The following is a 21,336-nucleotide window of genomic DNA, read 5'->3' as shown; positions in this document are numbered from 1 at the left end:
AGGTATAGGGGAGAGTTCAGTTCTAAAAAAAAATATGTTTAATACGGCCTGTCTAAAGTCAGTAGATTCTGGCTGTTGTGAGTCTTGTTGTATGATTTTTAATTTTATCTGTTCAATGATATATTTTGGAGTTTAGAATGATGTCCAATATAACTGAACTAGTACGCATTTTTGTTAAGGGGCCAGCTGAAGCACACATCAGGGTACGGGGTTTTCTCGCTGTGTTGACGACCCATTGGTGGCCTTTGGCTGCTTTTTTGCCTTTTGGTTGAGTTGTTCTTTCTTTGACACAAAAAAAATATGCAAAAACTTAAAGGGAAATTAGCTGACTTATTCATTTACACCGATTTTACTCAAATTCTCATATCCTATTTATTAAATACTAAACCTTATATCCAAATTACATTTGTACAATGAGTCATAAAAAAACACTAATAATACTAATAACTCGATAAGGAACATATCCGATATCATTTGTGAAACGGTTATTCCATAACAGTCAACCAACTCGTGATGGCATTCGTAAAATTTACGAAATTTATTGAAACTGAGCTTTTCTATGCGAATTGATTTGTGTTTATTCATTCTACATTGGCTAGAGTTGCAGGGTTAGATCTCAATAAACATGTTTTTTTTTTTCGCTGCATTTTTAACCTGTCCCGAGTCAAAACCCTTTGGCCTTTGTTAGTCTTTTTTTTTTTTTTTTAGTTAATTTATATGTTTTAGTGTTTAGTGTGAGGTCCATTATCACTGAACTAGTACACGTTTTTTAAGGTTCTATATGAGGTTCATCCCGGTGCGGGATTTTTGCGATGCGTTGAAGACTTATTGGTGGCCTTCAGCTGTTATCTGTTCGAGTTGTTGTCTTTTTGACACATTCCTCATTTCCATTCTCAATCATAAGAAAATATAATCATCGTTTTCCAGTATAAAAATATCTTTTGTGGATCGAATTAGACAAGGAAAATGGTTCACTAATGTTTAACTTCCAATGCTGAATTCTTTTTTTCTTAATTCATGAATATAACTTATACGTTAAACTAGTTCTAGCTAATTAATTACAATATTTTAATTTTTATATGAATAGATTCATGAACTGTATATACATGCAAATAAAAATTGCCTTGATTGATTTAAATAACACAATTAGCCTTAAATAAGATTTCAAATAACATATTTATATTAGATATGTAGAGCATATCTCATAATTATATAACGTTTTGAAAGAAAAATACATATCAATATAGAATTTCACGTATATTTCTATTTTACATTTTACAAAAACAATTTAGCCGTGAAAATCATTATGAATAAGAAGATTAGATTTCTTTTGTTAAACACAATTACTGTGGGCTTGAAGTAAAATTTATTTACATGATTAAAGTTGATAATTCTAAGATTATAGTTGGAATTACCAAGATAAAGGTTGATAGTTCCAAGATAAAAGTTAAAGTTTTCAATTTAAAAGTTGATAATGTCATGATTTAAGCTGATAATTCCAAGATTTAAGTTGATAATTCCAAGATTAAAGTTGTTAATATCAAAATTAAAGCTACTAATTCCAAGATTAAAGTTGCTAATTCCAAGATTGATGTTGCTAATTCCTAGATTAAAGTTAATGATTCCAAGATTAAAGTTGATAGTTCCACGATTAAAGTCGACAATTTGAAAAAAAAATATATAAAAAAGGATGACCCTTTTATGCTTCCGTAACATAAACATATTTTGATACAAGTCTATTATTGAAACCTAAACCTCTTTTGATACTTATATAAGTATCTTATATGATGCTATCTTTTTTATATATATACCATAAGTATCATTTGATCATATACAAATCTAAATGGGTTTAAATCAGTGGGCTGATGTCTCATTCATTGTTGTATGCCACACATACTACTGAGTCAAATTGAAATCTTACCTTTGACAACATGTGTTTTATCTATTTGCTTTAGGGTTCCTGTGATCATTTCGGGGTCTTCCTTTGCCATGATAGTCTACAACACAGCAGATGACATATTCTGGTGATGAATTGTGTATTATATATTTATTTTCAATATAAAAAAGAAAATTTGGTATGATTGCCAATGAGACAACGGTCCACAAGAGACCAAAATGACACAGACATTAACAACTATAGGTCCCCGTACGGCCTTCAACAATGAGCAAAGCCCTTACCGCATAGTCAGCTATAAAAGGTACATGTTTTTATAAATCTTCAAGCTAATTTCTTATATTATCCCTTTATTTCTTAGGACACTTGACATTTTATAACTTTGCTGATCCAGAACAATAATGCCCGCTTTGTCCTGGCTTTACTGATTCTTATTTCTCTCGTTTTGTTTTTGTCATCAGTAAACTATTTTATTGTATAACTTATATCATGTTAATGTTATAAGTATATACTACTTATTCTAGTAATGAATATCATGTTATACATTTTTACTGGAGATAATACATGCTCAACTGTTTTCTATACATGTATAGTGTAATATTTCATTTGACAAGCACTTAGTCGAAACTGTTGCTGCTGGACTTTTATTTCCAAATAAATATAATCAACCCAGTGTTTCGGTAGTGGCATGGTTTATAACAAACAATATTTTGTTTTAAATTTTCCATCAATAAATTCTGAAATGTTAAAGAAACTATAGCTTCAACTTCTTTAGGCAAGTTGACCTTATATGGATTTTTACCATTTAGTTTTAAATTTCGACATTTGATAATTATCAAGTATTAATCAACAAAATTCATTTTGATGCATACATCAGCACATCGTGGTATCACTCAGATTTTTAAACTCCTGCTGTTTGTTTTTTTTTTTAAATAGACAATGTGTACTTCCCACACAATGGGGTAAGTTCATACTTATTTCACATCAAGCAGAGACAAATATATAGAATCATATTCAAAACAGTGTAGCTGTGGCCATTGATTGACAACCTTAAATTATCCCATTGACTGGGGCAGATTAGGTGAACGTGTGTCTGTAACAACCGCTGCTCACTATGTACTTGTTAAAGGCAGTTAAACTGTGGGGTCACTAAAGGTTCTCAACACCTAAATAAAGAAATTAGAAAAACTAATCAGGAATAACATGATGTTTTGATTTATATCAATAATATAAATCAAAACATCAAGTTATTCCTGATTGATTTTTCATCTATTTTAATATTAAAGGCGTTAAGAACCTTTGGTGACCCCACAGTTTAAATTCTATAATAAGTAAGTAGTGAGCAGTTGTCGTCACAGACACACGTTCACCTAATCTGCCCCAGTCAATGGGATAATTTAAGGTTGTCAATCAATGGCCACAGCTACACTGTTTTGAATATGATTCTACTTGAATTCATTAAGTTATCAAGTCAACAAAGTTCAACTTTTATGATTGCACATTTGTATTTTTGTCATGAAAGATAAATTTTTCGTTATACAGGAATTACTGTTCATTTTAATTTAAAGTTCTATAAACATGATTAGGTCATTTCAAGACAGAATTTGAAACATGGTTGTAAATAAGGGTCACAAAAGTATAACAAAATATAATTAAAAAGGCTCATTAATAACGAAAATACATTTTTTTGAAGAAAAACAATTCTAGTGAAGTTCACAAATTTGGTCAAAAGTATGGAACTGATAAGTATTCTGCAACTTGTACACATATTTGTCTATTGTTAAGGTCTGAAAAGCCTTCAATAATGAGCAAAGCCCATATCATATTCAAATATAATAAATTACACATTTATTACTCTACAGTAGAAAACTTAAACTTTGTTTAAGATAATACTATTAGTAAATAGTTATCAAAGGTACCGGGAATATAATTTAATACGCCAGACGTGCATTTCGTCTACATGAGACTCATCAGTGACGCTTAGATTAAAATAGTTTTACAGTCAAACAAATACAAAGTTGAAAAGCATTGAGGACAAAAAAATTCAAAAAGTTGTGCCAAGACAGTAATCTATGTCTGGTATAAGACAACCCTTAGTTTTCCGACAAATTCAAAGTTTTGTAAACAGGTAATTTATAAAATGACCATATAATTGATGTTTGTGTCACATTACGCCTGTACCAAGTCATGAATATGACAGTTGTTATCCATTGTTTGATGTGTTTGAGTTATGATTTTTCAATTTGATTAGGGACTTTCCATTTTGAATTTTTCCTCGAAGTTCAGTATTTTGTGATTTTCCTTTTCATATATGTGCACATAAACTTAATATAATAATCTGGTGATGTACTCTGCATTGTAAAACAGATACAGAATATGGCTTTGCATATGGCTTAGAGATATAGGCGAGTATTTCAAAAAGACGCTTAGTTAACGACTTAAATGCACCCACCTAACACACGGCTGTATTATATATCATTGGAAAGCTAATAATCTGTACTTTCTGATCTGCCCGGTCGTAAATATATCGTACGGTGCATTTTCTAATAAATCAAGGTCAAAGGTCATGAATAAACATTCCAATTTTTGCGATTACTAAACAAAGAGTCATTTTCAAATTCTTGTACTATAAAGTTTTCCAAAAGATCAAAACAACTTTATATAACATGATACATTATTTCCAAATCAAACAAAAAATAGAGGTTAGATGCGATATATTTCCCGAAAATTGAAATTTATCACAAATCCTAAAAAAATGTAAAATTGTTCCAAAAGCAAAATATATTTTAAGGAATCGATATTTGTATGTTAAGAAAATAGATAAATGTTTTAGGTCAAGGAATATTTGTTTTAAAATTTTAAGATGCAATTATTAATTATTGTTCATAGAACAGCTTCTATTGAAGTGTGTGCAGTTGCCCAAAAATCTGCCACCTGCAAATAGCGATCATTTTGTTATTCCATTATAAGATAGCACATCAATAATTGTCAATATCAGGGGGGAGAATGATTTTCCATAATAAAAAAGAGGTATCTAAAGTTCGAAAAGAATATATACGAGCTAATTGAGGTAAAAATATGTATGTACGAAGTCAAACGTATTTACTATTTGTAATCATGTTTTTTTCTTAATGAACAGATGGAAAGATGGAATGAATACCTTGTCAATGTCCTGAATAGACCAGAACCAGACCAACCAGTAATAGTAGAGCCAGCTGGGGTAGATTTGAATATTAAAATAGATAACATCAAGAAATATGAAGTGAAAAAGGCCATCAAATCACTAAAAAATGGAAAATCTGCAGGCATAGATGAAATACCACCTGAAGTTTTTAAATCTGGAGTCAATGACATAATCGAATACATGTACAAACTCCTGAATAAGATCTGGCAGGAAGAAAAGATACCAACAGAATGGTTAAAGGGTTTGTTAGTGAAGCTGCCAAAGAAAGGTGATTAAGGGCTATGTGAGAATTGGAGAGGCATAACACTTCTATCAGTAGCTAGTAAAATACTGTGCAGAATTATACTCAGCCGAATTAAAGATGCAATTGATCAGGTACTGAGAGACGAACAAGCAGGTTTCAGATCAAACAGAAGCTGCACTGACCAAATATCAACACTACGTACCATCATTGAACAATCGGTAGAATGGCAATCATCCCTCTACATCAACTTTGTCGATTTTGAAAGGGCATTCGATAGTGTCAACAGAGAAGGGCTGTGGCAACTGCTAAGGCATTATGGCATACCAACAAAAGTTGTGAACATGATCAAGGCGTTGTATGAGGATTACACAGTACAGGTGATACATGAATCATCATTCACCAATCCTTTCCATGTAAATACTAGTGTGAAACAAGGCTGCCTACTCTCCCCTACACTATTCTTGATAGCTATAGACTGGGTAACAAAGCAAGCACTAGACACTGCACCAAGAGGTATACAGTGGAACTTCGCACAAAGGCTAGAAGACCTAGATTTTGCAGATGATCTGGCTCTGTTATCTCACCGTTTGAAAGACATGAGAGACAAAACCACCGAACTCCATGAAACAGGACCAACAGGTCTTACTTATTTAGGAAGCATCATGGATAGAACTGGTGGGACAGATGCAGACATCAGGATAAGAATAAGTAAAGCTCGACAAGCCTTTGCTATGCTGAAGCCAGTTTGGAAATCAACAGCATTCACAGAAAACACCAAAATTCGTATTTTTAACACAAATGTCAAATCAGTCCTTTTTTATGGTGCAGAGACCTGGAGACTTACAGCAGGGGTACAACATCAAATCCAGGTTTTTATCAACAAAGCCTGCTCCAAATTTGTAAATTTTGGTGGCCAGAAACCATTAGTAACAAATGGCTATGGGAAAGAACCAACCAGGAACCAGCAACTAAACAGCTAAAGAGGAAAACTTGGCAATGGATTAGGCATACTTTGAGGAAACCTGTAGGTACCATCACTAGACAGGCATTAGAATGGAATCCCCAAGGACATCGGCGACCGGGAAGACCATTTCACAGCTGGAGAAGATCAAGGCACAAAGAGCTGGATGAAATTGGATATACCTGGACCGAAGCAAAAAGGATAGCCCAAAATAGAGTAAGATGGAAACCGACTGTAGCAGCCCTATGTTCCACAAGGAACGAAGATGATTAAGTCAAGTAAGTCAATCATGTTTAAAAGCAAACATGACTTTGCGACTAAATCGTAGGCACATTAAATGTGTTTAGCAGTTTAATCTCTTGAATTTTTTTAATAAAAGATGCTTTGAGTATTTTCAACATAATCTTTAAAATACAAATGCAGGTCATTGTGTATGTAAAACACTATAAACAGTTGTGATATAACAAAATGAAAAGGTTGAATACCCTTCATGACCTCATAAGACCATTCGCTGTTTTAGGCAGTGATCGTTTTCATGCTTTGCTGTGTTTTGTGGACTGTTGTTCGTCTCTTGGACTTTATTTGTTTGTTCATGGTTTTAATTAGTTTAATTAATAGATATAGGAAGATGTGGTGTGAGTGCCAATGAGACAACTCTCCATACAAATAACAATTTAAAAAGTAAACCATTATAGGTTAGAGATGTTGATTGTCCCATTGGTATTATTTTACTTTAAAGACATCAACTTGCAGTAATGAAATCGACAAAAAAATCGTCATCATGATACATTTAACTACAATGATCTAAAATTGCTCAACCTTTTACTACTTGAATAGTGACGATATATATATGAAAGGGACATCAAACTCATAATTGAAAACGAACTGACAAAGCCTGGCAAAAAAAACGAACAAGACAAGCAACAGTATACAAAACACAACATATAAAACTACAGATTGTGTGACACAAATCCCCAAAAAATATTTGTGGTGAACTCAGGGGCTCCCAAAGTGTATGCAGATCATGTTCCACATGTGACACCTGTCTTGTGGCTTATGTAATTCCTAACTCGGTACCAAGTCTTATTCGGTAGGTGGCAATCAAGGCAGAGAAGACGGTAATTTGGTAACTCGTAGTGGCGTCCATAAAATTTTCAAAGGGATGATTTCAACTTTGCATTTGAACTCTGGTTTAAAACCATGTTCAAACCACCATTTTTCTTCAAATGTCCTGTACCAAGTCATGCATATGGCAGTTGGTATCGAATAATCTGGTTTTTTTGCATGTTGGCGTTTGTTTTGAGCAGTTTAGTGTTTCTGTTATATCGTTATGTTCCTCTTATAGTTGGTGCGTTTTCCTCGATTTTGGTTTTCGATCCGGATTTGTTTCAGTTACTAGTAAATCGATTGATGACTATTGAATAGCGGTATACTATAGTTGCCTTTATTTAATATCTTTATTGTGAGCAGTTTCGCACTATCACGAAAATCGTAAAAATAAAGGCAAGCTCTGGAATATTGTCAACTTGGAGATATATACTTCACAAGAAAATTCCGCGAAATCGAGTTACAATTAGGCAAGTGTTTAAATAAAGAGTTTTATTTAATTTTGCGGGCAGTTAGTCAACTGAGCATGCAAAGACAAATTAATGAAATACAAAATCCTACATTTATACGTCATATCATCAATATTTCCGACTTGTCATTGTTTCAGAGGAGTTGCGGTTCAATGAAATCGGCCTCCTCGTTTAGTAGTATAATTATGTAGGCGTTTCTATAATGTTGCTACATAGAAATGAAAAGTTTATAATTTGGTAGTAAGGAGTGTTTTATGGGTTGATTTATGCTCATCTCTTTTGTCGTAAAACTTGTTCTCATCGTCGATTTCAAGATACGTGATAGAGTAATCAGTATCTGTTGAGTCTTTTTATCAATTTCAATGGAAAATAGGAGTCCAACATTGTCACAAATTTGACACTATTCAGTGAGATGACATCATCTATATAGTGGAAAGTGAAGTTTAAAGATAATGAAAGCTTCTTTTTGGTCGTCATCAAAAGCTCTTGCATGAAGTCATCCTCGTATGAAAAATTAACTAGTCATTCAAGCTATTCAGGAAGTCTAGTTGTAACTAGAATCGTTGCGTATTTATATATTTTTCATCTTCAAATTATTCTTATTTGATGAATTAATGCATTCAAACAATGAACAATGCAATTTAAGCGATCAAGAAGTCAAGTTTTATAATGTGTTTACTGTTTTTTAATTCCTTGAAATTTCATTTTTCATCAATTTATTTTTTTACTTATTTTTGTCTAAATTTTCAATTTATTTTTTATGGTTCACATTAAATAAATAAAAAGTCTTTTCGCTACAGATAATTATAATGAAGCAACCAATTAAACAATAAGAAAAGTCAAAAGATGTTTATTTTAGTCTAGTCGTTGCAATGCAGATGACAATCTCTTAGTTTCGCCCCCTTTATTTCAAGCAAAAAGTATGATTCGCGCACATATTTTTTTTACTTTAATTTTTTCAGATTATTAAGAATTTGTTGATTTAATCGTTTATTGACCACATACAACGTTTAAATAGGAAGAAATGCTTAAAATCTGTTTTTTTCGCATATGGCGGTATTTTGAGCAACTGTAGGTCTGGAGTTGTTATGATGATTTGCTGTTTGATTAGAAGTAAGCATAATTTTAAGGACATTTATGATGTCAAAAACTTCGTTGATAGTCATTTCGGGGTTTTGATCAGTTTCAAGTGATAAGCAGTTGCATCAGAAAGAACAATTTGGGGTTTCACACATTTTGTTAACTTTTACTCAAATATCAGGAAACATGTGATGTCTATCAAAAACACGCTTTAAATATTTAAAAAAGCATTTGATTAATGACTGTTAATCTCTCTGCTACAAGTTTAAATTGTTTGCATATGTGAATTTAGTATATAAAAAACATATTACGCAATCAAGCTGAAATCTTAGAAAATATGCACTTATTCGTCCTTGGCCTTTGATCTTGATTTGACGGAAATTACACCGTACGATGTTTTTACGACCGGGCAAAAAAGATAGTACAGATGTTTAGCTTTCAAATTATGTATAATTTAGCCGTGTGTTAGGTAGGTGCATTAAAAATTAAATTTTATGGTTAAAGTCACTCGCCTAATATGTTACGCCTTTCGATATAAAACTCAATCCGATGGACATTGCTTATAATTTCAAAGTGTCTGGCCAAACTAGTGGTTATGTCCTTGAAATATGACTGAAAAAATGAATTGATAGAAAATATTGTCTATTGTAAGTTGATTGTTTCAGATTATTTAAATCATAAAACTAAGCATTGCAAATCGTTAATTGATTGAAAGCCATGGGCCATAACCTAAGGGAACAGTCTATGGAAGAAGCGATTCGATAAAAACTTTTCTTATATCAACGAGCGATATTGTCTTATACCAACGAGTTGCATTGTGGGAAATTTCAGACGAATGTTAGCATTTGTACGAGGAAAGGCAGATTTCGCGGTATAAAGAAATGACTCTTTTCTTAAAACAGGGTGACATTTAACACGACATACGTCTGGTGTATAATTTCTATGAATTATTGTATGTTATAACAAGCAAGGTGTATTTAAACGAGAAAATTGAATTGTTGAATAAATGCAACATAAATGCACGATTATTCATTTGTAGATGTACACATTCTAAAAATATCATGTAGCAAATTCAATGAAATTCAATTGAGATGAGTTAAATTGTTTGCTAAGCCAAAATCACCTATAAGTCAAAGATACTGCTATATTTTATTATATCAATGCGATATTTGTCTTATATCATAGCGATGATTTTTTAATATCAAAAATTTAAGAATGCGATACTTTTCTAATATAACTGCTATAGTTTTCTAATATAAAATGAATACGATGACAAGTCACAATGCATGTCAAGAAAACTGCAAACATAATTCACAAACTTAGATCATGACCGGTTTAATGTTTTATGATCAATATCACTAACACTTCGTAACTGTAACAAAATTAACGCTTACATGAACTTATCATTACGAAAATGTTGCAAGTGTTAACAACCTGTTCATTTTATTGTTTTCAATCACATGGTTTAACCGACTAATTCTATTTGAAGTGATGATGCAATGGCGGAATTTAAATGCGATTGCAAATAGTCTACCGACCTATTAGATTCTAATATACTGGTCACACTGCTATAGCATATCCAACTTGGTAATATCGAAATAGACAAAAAATATCATTACTTAAAAGAAACATTCATTTAAACAATCCAATTCGATACAGCTCCAAATTACAATGAATATTCAAATGGTAAAATAAATAATCCAAACAAATTAAAATGTACAAATGCTGATGTCCCGAACTTTGAAGATACCAACTGAGTAGCCTCAGACTATAAATTGAACAACTTCAGATACAACGAAAATAAAAAATCTTGTCAAACAGAAAATGCATTTATTATTAACATAGCCAAACAAAATATTGAGAAGGAAAACAGTTCTTTTTGGATATCAAAGACTTTTCCCGTTGGTTAATCGATATCTCTGTAAACATAATCAGCTCGCCACGTGGATGCTCTTTTACATCGCGATGTCCGTGAGGGCATTCCAATGTATTGTTGCCACAGAGATTTGACTTTTGTTTGTGACTAAGGGAACATGACATCGACATAATCGCAAAACTGATAGTCAGAATCTTTACAGAAAATAGTATTGATCTGTAACAAGCAGTTTATATCACATTAACGTAAGGAGATATTTTATAATTGAAAATTACTTAATAAATAAAAGTCACTGAACCATTGAATAGGGCATCAACATAGTCGTTAAACTGGTATGTACTGATAGCAATGCAACTTCACACATTATTGAAACTATCATTGATCTATAACCAGTAATCATACCTATCTAACATATGCAGAAAACTTATCATTAATATTGCTTATTGACCGAAAGTCACTGAACCATGGCATTGAGGGCAGTGCTGCACAATTTTCACCAAGCTATTGTGTTCATGTCTACCTGTGCGAATTTCAAACGCGCAATTTTACACCAGTACTCAAAACCCTCCTTCCTTGATGGGTGCATTTTACATAGTCAAATAAAATCGTATAATATGATCAAAATGAGGATGTTAATTTGATGTATGCCTTTTTCTGCTTCCTCGTTACATTTGTTGTTTTTATAGTGATTAAGATGATAACACAATGTTGACTGCTGTACCCCTATTTTTGACTTTTTTAACTATTGTGTCTGTTGTTTTGTTCACGCATCGTTGACAATATAATGGAATTTGATGCGACTGTCATACAAGTGAGAGGTTTACCTAGCTATAAAACCAGGTTCAATCCACCATTTTCTACATTTGAAAATGCCTGTACCAAGTCAGAAATATGACAGTTCTTGACCATTCGTTTTTGATGCGTTTTGTTATTTGATTTTGCCATGTGATTATGGACTTTACGAATTGATTTTCCTCAGAGTTCAGTATGTTTGTGATTTTACTTTTTTTCAATAACATAAACAATTACTACGTAAGTCAAACTCACTGGACCATGGCCTGGAGGAATAGCCTCAAAATTATCGTCAAACTGATATTATAAGTGATATGGTTCTCTACTGACTCCCTACGGATCCATAGAGGGTTATTAAAAACAAAGAGGGTACTGCCGAAGGCCGAATCAATTATTGAGTTTACTCACCATCTACGGTCCGTATGGGGTCAATGGTGAACCGTATAACGAATCTATCGCACTTTTCCTGAAGCGTTTTGTAGAAAAAGAAATAATGAAATACAATAAAATCAAAAGATTACGTGACCGATAACAGTAGACATGTCTTCATGAACCCACTAGGAAATTTACTAGCCCCTACGGATCCATAGTGGGTCACCATGCGACTGCGTTCAACCAAACACAACGATATAATTAACCCGCGGTGCGATACGTATTGGTAGTAATGAATACTGATGTTAATTATATCAATAACCTGTCACATGGATATTGCCTTTGGTTCACAAAATTTAAAAAAAACTGTCAATGAAAATGTACACTTTCTAACTTTTATTTATCCAACATAACATGTACCTTGAGGTAGTCCATTATTTCTGTCTTCCCCTTTTTTATCTCAGGAGAATCATTGCTGTTTTCTTTTGCAGCCAGCATATATGGAGTGTTTCCCTAAAATACACAAATTTAAACTTGTACTTATAAAACATGTAAAATAAAGTTTGGTCTTCCTTTATATTTCATGCTATGCAGACAGCTCTATACATTTGTTTGTTTTTTATAATTCATCTCAGTATCTCAACAGAGTGTCTTTTAAAATATATATATTTCTGTTCATTTAGATAACCTAGGGTAAGAGACAAACAAGAACTAATGATTTGTAGACATCGATGTTGCTTGATCATGTGCATGTTTATAATTGGTTTAACTGTTACCGTAACATGTTATAGCATTATTAACTGCTATATCCTTACAATTAGTACTCTAAAAGTAACAATTTATATATAAGGGTGGCGTCTTAAAAAACGTGTTTAAAATTGTTAAATTGGAGATAGTCATATGTGTGACAATACTACCATAGTGTTAAATTGTTTAACTGCTAGTGTTAGTGATTAAATTGTTATAAGATGGTTCATTGTAGTTGTTTTTTATTAACCTTTGAGAATGTTTGATTGGTCCTATTGGTGACTCTATAACTGTTGTGATTAGTTGTTCGTGATTATAGTGCAATGAAGAGAGAGAGTTTGTTGTTGGACGGACAAATTGACTGTCACGTGTTTGATAGGTAATAATATAACTGTAATGTTTAGTTGTTTCATTGCCAGTGATTATAATGCAATGAAGGGAGTTTGTTGTTGGTAGGACATGTTGACTGTCACATGTTTTATTGGTGATAATATATAATTATAGTGTGTAGTTGTTTAATTACCAGTGATCATATTGAAATGAAGGAGTTTGAAATTACGGAGTTTGTTGTTGGTAGGACATGTTGACTGTCACATGTTTTATTGGTTATAATATAGAATTATAGAGTGTAGTTGTTTAATTGCCACTGATTATAGTGCAATGAAGGGAGTTTGTTGTTGGTAGGACATGTTGACTATCACATGTTTTATTGGTTATAATATAGAATTATAGTGTGTAGTTGTTTAATTGCCACTGATTATAGTGCAATGAAGGGAGTTTGTTGTTGGTAGGACATGTTGACTGTCACATGTTTTATTGGTTATAATATAGAATTATAGTGTGTAGTTGTTTAATTGCCAGTGATTATAATGCAATGAAGGAGTTTGTTGTTGGTAGGACATGTTGACTGTCACATGTTTTAGTGGTTATACTATATAATTATAGTGTGTAGTTGTTTAATTGCTAGTGATTATATTGCAACGAAGAGAGTTTGTTGTTGGTAGAACATGTTGACTGTCTCGTGTTTGAGTGTTGAGTTGTGATTATGGTGGAATGAGATCGTCTATTGTTCCTTTTTTGTATCTGATAACTGTCATATTGAGTGTCTTTAAGCAGTACCTGATCACTGTCACGTGTTTGACTTGTTACTTGCACCGATATAAACTGAATGCATGTGTGTATATTATGTGTCTTGTTTCGGTACTGGTTAAATACTGGCTTTTGTGTATCTATCTTTTGGTAGTCACTGATTACTTTTATTTTTGTGATTGATTAATTGCATCGGTGTAGACTGGATGTTGGTTTTTGTGTGTATTAAGTGTCTTTTGGTAGTACATGATTGATGTCATATGTTTGATTTGTGGCTGATATCGATAGGGGCTGCATTCAGATTTTTGCGTTGTACCTGATTTATTGTCATGCATTTGAAAACTTGCTTTGTGTCAGTGATGATTTATTGTTAGTATTTGGGATGTTAGTGAAGGGATTGTGTATTGGTGGCTGTCATTGTGATTAGTCTATGTCTATCATTCTTGTAGTATGATTCTAGTCGTTAACATTAATAATAATAAGAAATACCCTTTGGTAGGACTTGTTGACTGTCACGTGTGTGACAATATAACTGTTGTGTTGAGTTGTGATTATGGTATTAACAGACTCACTAGAGTTCACTATTCCTTATTTGTACTTGATTACTGTCATTTGTGTTATTGGTATGTGCTGAAAGATGGTATTCGTGTATTACATGTCTTTAAGCAGTACCTGATTAATGTTATGTGTTTGATTGGTGTATCAATTGTCTTTGATCGTTCATAATTACTATCATGTGTTTAATTAGTAAGTTGCTTCGGTTAGGGCTAAATGCTGGTATTTGTGTATCTATCTTAATAGTAACTGAATATTCTCATTTGTTTGATTGGTTATTTGCATCGGTATTGGCGGAATTTTTGTTTGTGTGTATTAAGTTTCTTTTGATCGTTCCAAATTATTGTCATGTTTTTGACTAGTGAGTTGTTTCGGTGGAGGCTGGATGGTTCTTTTTGTGAATTAAGTAATTTTTGGAAGTACCTGATTATTTTCAAGCATTTGGGAAATTTCTTTGTATCCGTAAGGATTTATTGTTAGTGTTTTGGATGTTAGTGAATCCTTTGGTGATTATGATTAGATGCTAATGTCATAATTAATGGCTGTTATGCTGCTGAATGGAGATTTTGTATCTCTACTGCATGCTGGGTTGTGTTTTGTGACTTCGTGATTGGTTGGCAGTAAGTTGTACGTTATACATATGATAAATGTTTGAGTTTGTTTGACTAAAAGTTCTCAATCTCTTTAATGTAAATTGTTCGAGGCATATGAATAGGGTATGATGTTTGATGTTTGTTTCTTAATTGTTTGGTATGATGTTTGTTGTTGGTAGTGCTTGGTATCTGTTCAGTGATTGATTGGTGATTTGTATTCGTTCCGGATGATTATTGGGTCTGTTTCTATTATGTATCTTTTTGAAGTACCCGATTTTATCCTTTCTTTGATTGGTGATTTGTATCGGTTGAGACTGCGTGTTCATTTTTGTGTATCATATATCTTTTTGGTAGAACCCGATATTTGGCATGTGTGTTTAATGTCTTGTACCGGATAGGACTTAACGTTGGTTATTGTGTATTATATGTTTTTGGTATTTTCTGATGAGTTTCATGTGTTTTATGCATGCCTTGTATCGATAGAGGCTAGTTATAGTTTGTAATTTATATACTTTCTTTTGGTAGTCCCTGATAGTTGTCATGTGATTGATTAGCGACTTGTACCTGTACGGGATGAATGTCGGTTTTTGTATTATGTTTCTTTTGAAATCTCCGGATTACAGTCATTTGTTTTATTGGTGATTTGTAGAAGCTGAACGTTGGTTTTATTGTGTTTACGTGTCTTTTAGTATTACCTGGTTACTGTTATATGTTTGATTGTTGACTTGTAATGTTGATAATTGTGTATTAAGTGTCTTTTGATAGCTACTGATCAATGTCATGTTTTTGATTGGTGACTTGAATAAATAGGGACAGTATGGTTTTTTTTTTTGTATTTTAAGGGTCTCTTGGTAGAATCTGATAACAGTCATGTATTTGTGATTGGTGACTTGTATCAGTAGGGACTGAATTTTTGTTTCTGTGTATTACGTGTCTTTTGTTTTACGTGATTACTGCCATTGGTGTGATTGGTATGTGCTGAAAGATGATTTTTGCGTATTAAGTTTCTTAAAGCAGTACCTGATTACTGTCAAGTGTTTGATTGGTTACTTGCATCGATATGAGCTGAATGCTTGGTTGTGTGTATTAGTTTGATCGTCCCTGATTACTGTCATGCATATGAGAGCTTGTTTTGTATCCTTGATGTTTTGTTGTCAGTATTTATGAAGAGATTGGGTATTGCTGGCTGTTGTCATTATTAGTTGATGTGTATATAAGCTGATTATGATTATGTTTTAGTGAAAGATGGCTAATAAACAATATTTTCATATAGATATTAAGGTGTGAATGTTTTTTTTTGTCAAACGCTGTCATCCATGTAGTTTGATTCTAGTTGTTAACATTAATAATCATAAGAAATATTTCAACAAAATTCAGTGTACCATTAATAAGAAACATCAATAAAACCATTTTTTTTTAAAACATTTTGGAAAATATTAACTGTTAAACTTAACACGTAATAAATGTAATGTCACATGTTACCTCAGATGAGGTTTCCATTAGACTGATTCCTCCTTCTTCTATTAACCATTTGGTGACAGGTAGGTGTCCAGTCTGAGCAGCCACATGTAATGATGTTCTTCCGTCCTATAATATTAAAATTGAGTCTATTAATCTAATGTTGTAATAAAGACAATATTGCGTAATCAATTTCAACAAAATAAACAAAATGTTACAATGACTACGAATTCAGAAATACATAAAAAAATAAACAAATTAAGAACTATCTTTTAAAATTTCAGCACCAAGATCAAAACGTTCATATTAAAAAAAATATATGAAGAAAAGTATAAAATATCAATATCAATAGATGAAGTAATACAAGACAAGTAAAATGAAATTCAACTTTATACAAAGTACACATCTGTATATCAACAACATACAAAACATGTTACAATGTCCTTCCCATCTGTAATATCAATCAAATACAATATATGTTACAATGTCTTTCACATCTGTTATATCAGCAAAATAAGAAGCATGTTACAATATGGTTTAGATCTGTAATATCAAAATAATACAATCTATGTTACAATGTCCTTCAAATCTGTAATATTAAGCAAATACTATATATGTTAAAATGTCTTTCACATCTGTAATATCAACAAAATACAATACATGTCACAATGTCTTTCACATCTGTAATATCAACAAAATACAATAGATGTTACGATGTGGTTCCTTTTTTTAATATCAATAAAATACAATACGTGTTACTTTATCTTACCTCCTATACATTTCTAGGAATATGATTGGTCAAAAGCGTCCGCGTGGAAACCGTGTATATTTTATATAAGATTAGTAAGGAGGCGAGAGTTATTTCATACATGGTTAATGGTGGTGTTACCTCCCTTTATAAAAACAAAGCGGTACTGAGAAAAAAATCTTAAAGGTTTCAACAGGCGACGAAATTGATGATTAAGATTGAAATGAATTCATGAAACACAGTTCAACCTAACAAGTTGTTATTGTTGGCATCAGGTTTTGAAAGATCAATGGAAGTAGTTTCTTTTGCTAACAGTATTGAAGACGCTCATTTTGATAGGTGACTAGTCTAAATTTCACACCTTAAGATAGTCGGTAAGATAGTATTGTTACATAGTGTGCTAGTGACCTAATACGGTATATATTGGGTCAGTAAATTCCATATGGGGTGAGAGCGAAGCTCGAATCCCAATATGAATTCACTGACCCAGTATATACGGTATAACGTCACTAGCACACTATGTAACTAATAGAGTTTCTCACATTTGAAATATTAAAAAAAAAATATGTAACAATGTCTCTCACATTTTTAATATCAGCAAAAGACTATACATAAAACAATGTCCTTCATATCTTTAATATCAAAAGAATACAAACATGTTACGATATTCTTCACATTAATTGTAATATTAAAAAAACAATATATAATACAATATTCTTCAAATCTGTAATATCAACCAAATACAATGTATGTGGTAATGTCATGCACATCTGTAATATAAACAAAATACTATACATCTTACAATTTCTTTCAAATCTGTAATATCAACAAAATACAATATATGTTACAAAGTCTTTCACATCTGTAATATTAAAAAATACTATGTATGTGATTATGTCCTTCACATCTGTAATATAAACAAAATGCAATACATGTTACAATGTACTTCACATCTGTAATATTTACAAAATACAACATATGTTACAATGTCTTTCACACCTGTAATATCAACAAAATACAATAGATGTTGCAATGTGGTTCCTATTTTTAATATCAATAAAATACAATACATGTTACTCTATCTTACCTCCTATATATTTCTAGGAATATGATTGGTTAAGAGCGTCAACGTGGAGACCGTGTTTATTTCATATTAGGTTAGTAAGGAGGCAGGGGATTATTTCATACACGGTTAGTAGTGGTGAAACGTCCCTTTGTATTCCAAATTAGGTTAGAAGGGAGGCGGGGCTTATTTCATACACGGTTAGTAGTGGTGTTACCTCCCTTTATTAAAACAAAGCGGTACTGAGAAAAAATCTTAAAGGTTTCAATAGACGACGAAATTGATGATTAAGATTGAAATGAATTCATAAAACACATTTCAACCTAACAAGTTGTTATTGTTGGCATCTGTTTTTGAAAGATCAATGGAAGTAGTTTCTTTTGCTAACAGTATTGAAGACGCTCATTTTGGTAGGTGACTAGTCTAAATTTCACACCTTAAGATAGTCTGTAAGATAGTATCGTTACATAGTGAGCTAGTGACCTAATACGGTATATATTGGGTCAGTAAATTCCATATGGGGTGAGAGCGAAGCTCGAATCCCAATATAAATTCACTGACCCCATATATACCGTATAACGTCACTAGCACACTATGTAACTAACTAATAATGTTTCCCACATTTGAAATATTAAAAAAGCAATATATGTAACAATGTCTCTCACATTTGTAATATCAGCAAAAGACTATACATAAAACAATGTCCTTCATATCTTTAATATCAAAAGAATACAAACATGTTACGATATTCTTCACATTAATTGTAATATTAAAAAAACAATATATAATACAATATTCTTCAAATCTGTAATATCAACCAAATACAATGTATGTGATAATGTCCTTCACATCTGTAATATAAACAAAATGCAATATATGTTACAATGTACTTCGCATCTGTAATATTAACAAAATACACTATATGTTACAATGTCCTTCACATCTGTAATATCAACTAAATACAACATATGTTACAAAGTTCTTCACATTCTAGTATTAAAAAAATACAATACATGTTACAATGTTCTACACATCTGTAATATTTAAAAAATACAATGCATGTTACAATGTTCTACACATCTGTAATATTAAAAAAAATACAATACATGTTACAATGTTCTACACATCTGTAATATTAAAAAAATACAATACATGTTACAATGTTCTACACATCTGTAATATTAAAAAAATACAATACATGTTACAATGTTCTACACATCTGTAATATTTAAAAAATACAATGCATGTTACAATGTACGTCGCATCTGTCATATCAACAAATAAAAAAAAAGTAACAATGTCCTTCACATCTGTAATATCAACAACATACAATATATATTACAATGTCCTTCACTTTTGTAATATCAACAAAATACAATATATGTTACAATGTCCTTCACATCTGTAATAATTACAATATACAATACATATTGCAATTTTCTTCCAATCTGTAATATGAACAAAACATTAAACAGGTTGCAGTTTACGTCACATCTGTATAACATCCAAAAGCAAAACATGCTACAATATCCTTCACATCTGTCTAACAAAAAAAGACAAAACATGTTACAATGCCATGATCATCTATCTGTAATATCAACAAAATAGTATTCCTGTTACAATGTTCTACACATCTGTAATATAAGTAAATTACAATACTTATTACAATATCCTTCAAATCTGTAATAACAACAAATACAATATATGTTACAATTCCCTTCTCAATTGTATAACAACAAAATACTATTCATGTTACATTGTCTTCTAACATATTAAATTTCTGTTGTGAACTGGACATTATTGTGTAAGTAACATATTCAAAAATACAGAACATAAACAACAATCAACTCAATGTTTTGCTGTTAGATATCAACACTTCTATAAGTAATGTCATATAAAAAAAAAATTAAACATAAACTATCTATAGCACTGGATTCATAGAGATTTGTAGTGTTTATATACGCTGACTTTAACTTGTTATCAGATGTTTATCAAGGAAACAATTTATTAGATTCAGTGCGAGTAAAATAACCTTCCATTCTTTTCAATTTAACAAACTGTGTTGCATATTAAACCTGTTTTCTTAATTCATTTAATATAAAAAGAATATAGAGGAGATATTATTTGATACCTTTGTTCTGGCATTTATATTACATCCAAGGCTGGCCAGGTAGCATACAATTTCCAGATGTCCTCCTGCGGCAGCATAAATTAATGGTGTGGCTCCTATCTGTAATATCAACATATAATAAACATCAAAACTTGTATGAAAAGCTGGACAATGTTGTGTTATAAATATAAATACACTATAAACGAATGAAATATATCACATAAATCAGTGTTTTAAACTGAAGAAAAATGACCAGTAACACTTGTATTTATAGTCTACATCAACAAGAAATAAACAACATGTCTTAATTAATCACCACAATCAAAGGTGAGGAAATTATTATATCACAATTATTGGTGGGTGAATTGAAGGCGTCATTTTCACTGCTGTAAGAATGACGGATGTTACTATTATTGGTGTATCAAGTAATAGAATCATCATCAGTAGTGTGCATTAGGGATTTCACCATTATTGGTGAATGAATTAAAATTTCATCAGCAGTGGTAATTTAAGGGAGTAGACCTGGTATATGGGAGACATGTATTGAAAGTCATTAGTGCGTTTTAACAGAGCAGTAAATAAAACAGTGATTAAGCATGTATGTTGTTTCAATTTGGCTGTGAGAATAATGCAAACAGATCCAGTAACCTGTAAATGTTTAACACCAACTAGCATTACACTAAAGAACATCTTTTTTTAATGAAGTGGACGAAAAGGTAGAAAATAACCATTCATACATGAAATGTTTAATAAAAAAAACAATGAACTGAGTTGTGGCATCATTTAGAAAACAAATCTTTGAAGTTTTAGGGAATTTGATGTGAACACATGGATTGAATAATGAAGTTATATGGCTTTATTTTGTGCTAAGTCATCGAAAGAGTTACAGAATTGGACTTACTGTTTGTGTTTGGTTTTTTTACAAATTTGAAAGGCACTTTTCTGGAACACTAGAACACACCCGTGATATCGTGGGTCCGTTACTGAATCAAA

General features: G+C 31.7%; 1 protein-coding gene across 1 annotated transcript in view; it reads right to left on the bottom strand.

Annotated features, from left to right (window-relative positions):
• The window catches only part of LOC139504326 (uncharacterized), a 40,043-nt gene extending 19,025 nt beyond the window's left edge, over positions 1-21,018 (bottom strand). Inside the window, exons 1-5 of the mRNA XM_071294395.1 lie at positions 20,992-21,018; positions 20,365-20,463; positions 16,447-16,551; positions 12,401-12,493; positions 1,922-1,997 (exon numbers count right to left, since the gene is read on the bottom strand). Of these exons, the coding sequence (XP_071150496.1) occupies positions 1,922-1,997; positions 12,401-12,493; positions 16,447-16,551; positions 20,365-20,463; positions 20,992-21,018 (400 nt within the window). The remainder of the gene's footprint in view (positions 1-1,921; positions 1,998-12,400; positions 12,494-16,446; positions 16,552-20,364; positions 20,464-20,991) is intronic.
• Between the last annotated feature and the right edge of the window lie 318 nt (positions 21,019-21,336).

Source organism: Mytilus edulis, chromosome 14 (genome assembly GCF_963676685.1).
Source record: "Mytilus edulis chromosome 14, xbMytEdul2.2, whole genome shotgun sequence".
Lineage (NCBI taxonomy): Eukaryota > Metazoa > Mollusca > Bivalvia > Mytilida > Mytilidae > Mytilus > Mytilus edulis.
The sequence above is the reverse complement of the archived record's forward strand: the minus strand, read 5'-3'. Positions and strand labels throughout refer to the sequence as shown.